Here is a 7,727-nt window from a genome sequence, read left to right as displayed (position 1 = left end):
AGCAATTTAAAAAGCAGAGACATCACTTTGCTGACAATGGTCCTTATGTCAAAGATATGGCTTTCCCAGGAGCCATGTACAGATGTGCAATTTGGACTATCAAGAAGGCTGAGCGCTGAGAAATTGATGCTTTTGAATTGTGGTGTTGGAGAAGACTCTGGAGAGTCCCTTGGACTGCAAGGAGGTCCAATCAGTCAATCCTCAAGGAAATCAGTCCTGAATATTCATTGGAAGGACTGATGCTGAAGCTGAAACTCCAATACTTTGGCCACCTGATGCAACAAACTGACTTATTTGAAAAGACCCTGATGCTGGGAAAGATTGAAGGCAGGAGAAGGGGAAGACAGAGGATGAGATGGTTGGATGGGATCACTGTCTTGATGGACATGAGTTTGAGCAAACTCTGGGAGATAGTGAAGGACAGGGAAGCCTGGCATACTGCAGTCCAAGAGATTGTAGAGTTAGGCACGTCTGAGCAACTGAACAACAGGATGGCTGGAGCTATGGAGAATGGAGGACCTTTCAACTAGAGAATGCTGGAAGTCCAGAGATGTGTTCTGACTGTGAGACCCGGAAAAAATGCCTTTGTTGCTTTGCTGGAAGTGCTACAGACCCAGACTTGCTTGCAGGCTTGTCCTGTATTGACCCATGACTCATGGTCCAGTTTCACTCACTCACTAATTTATCAGCTGCAAAAAAGCTTGGTGTGATTATTTGCCAGATATGGTTAATAGTTTTCATCTCAAGTGACAGCCCTGACTAGAGACTGTATTAAAAAGAATTTTGTGACCCTGCTGGTTCTGTGGAATAGTCGAACTGTTGGTTCTACAAGTCCATCAGACAGTGAGTCTGCTCAGACTCACTGTTTCAGAATATGTTTACAACATCCTACAACAAAGCCTCCTGGTGGCTTTTCCTCTGCAGGAGGGACAAGCAGGGCAGAGGTGTCAGAGAGTTAATCTCCTGGGAGCAGCCTCTAGGCAGTGACAGATGAGGGCTGGAGGATCAATATCCCAGATCCTCTGCCCTTTGGGTGAGAAAACTCAGATGTGTTCTACACTGTTTTCCAGAGTTCTCCAGCAGGGAACCTGTCCCAGGTTCTGGCTATAGGGGTACCAAAACCAAGATACATGAGAAAGAAAATTGTGTCAGTCAGCCTAGGCTGCCAGGAAAAAATACCATAGACTAGGTAGCTTAAACAAAGAAATTTATTTTCTCACGGATCTGGAAGTTAGAAGTCCCAGATCCAGATCAAGGTACAAGCCGATTGGATTCCTGGTGAGGACTCCTCCTGACTTGTGGGTGGCCGCCTCCTCGCTGTGTCCTCACATAGTGGAGAGAGCTCTGGAGTCTCTTCCTCTTCACACAAGGTCACCAGTTTCATCAGATTAGGGTCCCATTCTTATGACCTCATGTAACCTTAATCACCTGCTTAAAGGTCCTATCTCCAAATACAGCCACAAAGGCGGAGGGGTTTGGGCTCCATGTATGAATTTTGAGAGGACACAATTCAGACTAGAGCAAACATCATAAGTGATTGGCTCTGCCTGCTATGAATGAGGGAGTGGGAAGTGTTTTTACTGATTGACTGGCTGCACTGAGCAGCTTGTGGGATCTCAATTTCCTGAAACTGGACCCCCAGTAGTGGAGGAAGCGCAGGGTCCTAACCACTTGACCCCCAAGGAATTCCCAGGTGTGGGCAGCATAGACTCAAACTGTGGCTTGAACACAGTTGTGAGATCTATGAGGACAAACACCCCATCTTCTTTACATCAGCCACAGCACCTGACCCATTCCAGGAATCAGAGCTACCACTACCCAATAATAACCTGTATCTCGTAAGATCAGCATGTAGCAGGTAATCAGCTTAGGAGGGCCCTGGACTGTATGGAACAGGGTGTGGCTGCCAGGCTTTGGGGCTCGGAAACACAGGTTGAAGGTAGGAACTGAGGGGAGGCCAGGCAAGTGCTAAGAAGGCAGGATGACCCAAGGCTACCCCATCTTGGGCCCAGGTGAGATGAATCCCAGGGACTGGCAGGAACACAAGATAAGAAAGTGGAGGCCTCTGAAGGACAGGCCAACCCATCTGCCTTGGCAAGTGTATTTGTCCAGAGGCCTGCAGGGTGCGGGCTTCCTGACTGGGGAAAGACAGGGTTTCCAGAGGCCAGAGTCAAGGAGTGCTGGTGGGAGAGAGAAGGAAGCCTGAAGCCTGGAGCTGGACCCTGGGCTCTCTGGACAGTGCCTCAAAAACGTGGCTCCCAGTGTCAAAGAGGCAGACCTTTGGGGTCTAGGGAACACTGGAGGGGGATAACTGGGATCCATCCTATGAGTTGGGTGAGTGAGCCTGGGAATCTTGCCTTTCTAACCACCTCTCTTCCCAAACTCTGGGACAGGAGAGCTGGCAAGTGCCTAGACCTGGGGAGAAGGGAAGAGGTTAGGGTTGTTATGAGCCAAATTTCCCCACCCAGAGGCCTCCAGTCAGGAAGGATTTCACTTCCAAGCCTCTGTACATTGGGGTAGTATTTAGTTTGCTCTGTTCTGGTTCCCAGCAATGTCCTTCTGACAATCCCTGCTCCAACCTGCTTTGGTCCTGGTTAGACAGCTGGGGGACTGGTTCCTCAGTGCCCAGAATGTGTTCCCAGTCAGTGCAGTCAGGGCTGAGCCCATGTCCTGGGTCTTCAGGCCTGCTGGCTTCCCACCCCTCCAGACACACAGTACCTGAGAGCATATATGGGGCAGGGAATACTTGCTCAGTTGAACTCCAATGCTATTGAAAAAGTCCAAGGTATAAGAAGGCTTCTCAGGGGCATTTTATAGCTGCAAAGCAGACCCATGCCAAGGAAGTAGACAAGAGAGGCAAGGTGACTAGCTGCATTTGTGTTTATTGTTTTTTTTTTTCCAACCTCAGCAGAATATGAGGCCAGGGGCAGCTGGACCCATAGTTCTATGGGGCCAGCTAGAGTCATCTGTGTGGAGGGCCAGAGTCCATGAGACATTCATTGAGGGCAAGATCAACCAATCCAGGGGGCTTAGCGCCTCCTCTTCTGTGTTCTTCATGCCCAAAACCCCCTCTGGGATTCATGATGTGGCAAGAATGAGTGAGCAGGACCCAAGGAGTGGGGCAGCCATGGGATCAAGTAGCTGTCAGAAGCTCCATGGGAGCCTAGGCAGGCTGCTGGGCACCACCCCTTGCCCCAGAGAGAACTGGGATGCTGGGATGGTTGAGACGGTCAGACGCAAACAGGACCTTCCCAGGTCACCTCTCTGAGCTCTTTCCCACAGTCCCCGTCCCTGCTCGTACCACCAGATGTCCTTGCTCTGTACAAAGACCATCTCTTTCAGACGAACTGACCCAGCGAGTGAGGTCAAGCATCCCAGCACCTCCCTAGGACGCTCTCCTAACAAGAGCATCAGCACAGTGCTGGGGCTTCCAACAAGCCCCAAGAAAAGGGAGGTGAGAGAAGCCTGTAGGACTGAAGTGCCCTTGAGCACAGGGAGCAAGGCCTCTCCCCGTTCAGGGTTGTGGGTTGAGGTCTGCCTGCAGCCCTGGCCCTGCATCTGTCTGTGCTGTCATCCACAGCATGGGTGTGAATCCTGGAGGGACCACTAGTCCAAGCTCAGTGGGGGCAACACCTGTAGACCTGGTGGGAAAAGGAAAAGACGAAGATCCTGGAGGAAGGCTGGCCACAAGGCGACAGGAAGCCACTTCTCTCTTCTTGTTTAGCCTGAGCCACTGGGTTTTGTGGTCCTGACAACTGACTAGATGGGCCCTGGGGAGGGAGCCCTGGACCTCAACTCCCCATCCCTGCTAAAGTCTTTTGGAGAAAGCCCATCCAAGGGCCGGCGGGGGGAGGGAAGGCAAGACCCAGCCAGAGACCTACCGTAATTAGGAGTACGCCAGGCCTTGAAGTCCCCGAGCTGGAGAGTGAAACTTGTCAGAATCTTCAAAAGGCTGGTCTACAGTAACCAAGGAGGGAAACCATAAGCCATGTGTAGCCTGGACCCCTCTTGACTGGAAGCAGCAGCACTTTTTGAGGGCAGAGCTATCAAGAGCCTTGAAGGTAGTCAGCCGCCCCCACTCCTAGCCTGGGCCCAGCACTGCAGTTAGGTGAGGTGTGTCCCCCAGATCTCTTAGGAGGTGCAACCTCAAGCCCTTGCTCCCCTAGTTTCTTTAGTCAAGAAAGATGACTCTGGAGGTCGCCTTCTTCTTCCCAGCATGTCTCCTTCAGAGGGCCTCTCTTAAGGTGAGGAAGCGCACGGCCATGTATCAGGATGGGAAAGGACAGAGGGCAGCCTCCAGAAGTACCTGATACCTAATGCAGTGATGCAGCAAGTCTGCCTCCCACATCCCACGAAATCTACCCCTTCCATTACTCTTGCCTTTGCCTAAACCCCTCGCTGTGGTTTGCTGCAAGAGAAACTGGTGGTCCTCTGTCCTTCCTATTCCCTGCATTTTAAGCTTCAAACACACTTAAGAAAAATTATCCAAAAATTGGAAACAAGGCCAAATATGACCGTGTTCTACCTCAAATTATCCTAGAGCATCATCTAACAAGCCCACCCCAAGAGTCATCTTATTCGATGGGATGGAACTCTTTTTGACTTGCTATATACATTACTGGTTAGAGCCCAGGTTTTGTTAAGTTGGATGTTGACTTGGAAAAGATTTATCAATCTCAATGGTATATAAATTCTTTCACTAATGGACTAGTGGGAGGGGTGACCTGGTCTCAATTCCCCATCTATAAAATGGGGAGGGCGAAGCTAGGCTGAACTTAGTAAGGTCAGCTTCCCTCCATTCAGTGAGGGACCAGGTCTCTCCTGATGGTGTATGCTACCCTCCGGTGGACACAGGGAGGTACATGTCAAAGGCACGCGGTCCACGGTAGGGTTCCTCCAGCTGTGTGTTGGGTCTCTACTCTGGGCTCAACTGGATGAGGCCTTGGAGTGGTTTCCAGACATTTTCCGACTAGTATCGGAGTCTTCTTGATGGTCCAGAGTGAGACCATCCGAAGCTATGAAGCCCAGGGAAGAGGGTCCAGACAGGCCTCCTTGGACCCCTGCAGAGCTTCCTTCTCTGCACCCCCAGGGGGAACTGGGCAACTGGCCTGAAGCTCTTGTGAGATACAGACGGAGTGGGCCCCGCAAGCCCAGCTGCTCCACCAGGTAGGTCCCAGCGAGGCAGCACAGCACTCACCTGGAAGCCCCTCTCCGTGGGTTCTGGGGCAGGCCTGGGGTGGAGAGCTGGGCGGGCGCAGCACGGGGGCAAAAGCGCTCCTCTGCTTGACAGCGGAGATCATGTGGACAGGCGAGAAGGAGAAGACGCTGGTGGTAGGGGCAGCCGCCGGGAGGGACATGGAGGAGGCAGAGGCCAGCGGGGGGCTAGAGGGCATGACTCCGGGGCGGGGCGGGGAGGGGCAGGCGCAGCAGGGAAGGCAGTGGGAGACACAACAGGGAGACAGCACCAGAGTGAGCAGCCTGCTTGCTGTCCTGGCACGAGCAGTATGCCCTGCGCGGGCTGCTGAACTGGGTGCCAGGCTCAGCCCTCAGTGGGAGGCTGTGAAGGTTCTGGGGGGACCAGTACAGTGTCGAGTCTGGAGGCAGCCTGAGAGCCTCTAGGGTTATGGGCTAGCACTTGCTGTTTGGGGCAGGGGGGATCTAGAGACCCTTTCTCTTAGGGTTGGAGATGATAAGACCAGAAGAGGTTAAAAAAAAAAAAGAAAGAAAGCAAAATCAGAACATCCAATGAAAACAAATATGGAGAGGTGTCCGTAAAGATAGGAATGAAGATGAGATGGAACAAGTTAAGATTCCTGCTGAAAATCACTGGGATTCGGAGACACTCAGAAATACTGATGGGCCCTGTGGCATCAAGGTTACAGTCAAAGGTCAGGGTTCATAGCAGAGCTGGGGCAGGTAGTCAGAATGAAGTTTGGGGGGTACACGTAAGGCCCCTCTGTCCAGAATCACAGCTCACACAAGAACCCTAACTCCCCCCCACAAATACGTTCCCCTTACCAATTACACGCCCCTTGACCCCCAACACTTTGTTCTCTTCCAGCTTAATGCCAGTCCTCATCATCTTCAGCCCTGGTCCTAGAGGCCTCCTCTATCTCCTTCCAGCTCGTCAATTTTAAGGAAATGTACAAAAATCCACATGTTCAGCTCGTCCTGTTCTCTAACCCCCTGACCTCCATGGCTGTGGCTTGCTCTCCTGGGAATAACCAGGGAGCCTCCCACACAAGCCTTTGCCTGCCCCTCCTTCTTGCAGCGTCCTCTCTTGGGGGCTCCTGCCCAGGTCATTTCTGGATCCCTCTTTCTACATCCTCATCTGAACTCAATTCCCCGCCTCTCTTCCAAACACCAACAGGACTGTGATTTGAGTGTTGTTCAAGCAGCGGGCAATGGGGTGAGGGTGGGGGTTTCCTGAAAGAAACCAGAAGCATGAGAAAACTGCTTTTGGCATTTAGAACACACTCTCATCCCCATCCCCTGCCCCCCACTTTGGAACAGTGATGCCTTCAACAGCTGTCCCTTGTCCCTATTCCAAATGTGCTCAGCCCCGTGGATCATCTCCTTTAAGACAATGCTGATTGTTAGCTAATGAGGCCCATGGAACTCCATGGAGGGCTTGAGATGAATGGCAGAATTGTACTGTATCTTTCAAGGCCCAGAGCTCACAGCTGCATTTTGCAGCTTGGGTAGTACTGGGAGTTGTGGGTCAGTCCAGAGCTGCTGGTGGCTGAAGCAGAAGGCAGAGAAGAGCTCTAAGCAGGCAGCCTCTGGCAGGGACAGTTCCAGATGTCATTACAGGCATGCCCTGGCAAACTCACTGAGAATGATACCCACTGGAGTGCCACCACAAAGCATGCACAAGGGGAGTGATGGGGACTGGACAGGACACTACTAGATGGGACTGGAGTGGGGCTGTGATGCTGGAGTAGGACACAAGCAGCTATGGCATTCTTGACCTCTTGGCTGAATGGGAAGACTCCAGGCCGTTGGCTTTGGCCCTCTGGGGGCCCCCACTGCCGACTGATTGTACTGCGTGTGTGATGGATAAGGGGGGCTGGTGTTCCAAATTCCACCAGCTTTGATCTGGGGGGACCCCTGAGACAGGTGGTAAGAGTACTGTGCAGAACTGGAGCAAAGTGGGGGCACTGGAGCCTAGCTAGAGCAAAGAGGAGACAGGAGTCTTGGTGGGGACACCAGAGGGTCATGGTTTGTGTGGACACGAGCACAGGGGGCTTCTGGTCCCAGAGACTGAGCCCAGGCCAAAGGCAGAGACCCAGAATCCAACTAACAGCCAAAAAGAGAACTATCTAGAATGTAGGCCATGGCAAGGAAGTCTAGGCAGGTGCCAGATTTGTTGGTCTTCAGCAATAGCAAACAGAAGACAGGGGATAGGCTAAGGAAAGGCAGGAAAAGCCACACAATCAGCTCCTTCTTGGCCGGCTTTCCCATTCCTCTGGCACAGCAGTGTCTCCCAGGAATCAAGGTGTGTGCTCTCTCACAATAGCTGGGCAAGCTCCTAGAAGGTGGGCAAGGGTGGAGCTATCCCCGAAGCCAGGTTCTTTACAGAGTAAGTGCTTCATACATGTCTGCTGAACAGCTAAGCTATAGGAACCTGTAGACAGGCTCTTCTGGAACTTAAGTGTTTGAAGGAGGGACTTGAGGGCCATGCATGGTAAAAGCATAAATGCCCTCTGCTCATCTACCCAGCTCTG

At 52.1% G+C, this 7,727-nt stretch overlaps 1 protein-coding gene across 5 annotated transcripts in view; it reads right to left on the bottom strand.

Moving 5' to 3' along the window:
• Positions 1-2,862: 2,862 nt before the first annotated feature.
• EBF4 (EBF family member 4) overlaps positions 2,863-7,727 on the bottom strand; it is a 57,036-nt gene continuing 52,171 nt past the window's right edge. For 2 of the 5 annotated variants that reach the window (XM_070472330.1, XM_020906309.2), the window contains 3 exons: positions 5,198-5,395; positions 3,882-3,957; positions 2,863-3,641 (listed from right to left, as the gene is read on the bottom strand). In XM_070472330.1, coding sequence (XP_070328431.1) covers positions 3,887-3,957; positions 5,198-5,395 — 269 coding nt within the window. In that variant the 3' untranslated portion in view covers positions 2,863-3,641; positions 3,882-3,886. The other 3 variants (XR_011489522.1, XM_070472332.1, XM_070472331.1) reach the window with 3 other exon arrangements.

Source organism: Odocoileus virginianus, chromosome 9, assembly GCF_023699985.2.
Source record: "Odocoileus virginianus isolate 20LAN1187 ecotype Illinois chromosome 9, Ovbor_1.2, whole genome shotgun sequence".
NCBI classification, from domain to species: domain Eukaryota; kingdom Metazoa; phylum Chordata; class Mammalia; order Artiodactyla; family Cervidae; genus Odocoileus; species Odocoileus virginianus.
Note: the sequence above shows the minus strand (reverse complement) of the source record. Positions and strands in the feature narration are given on the sequence as shown.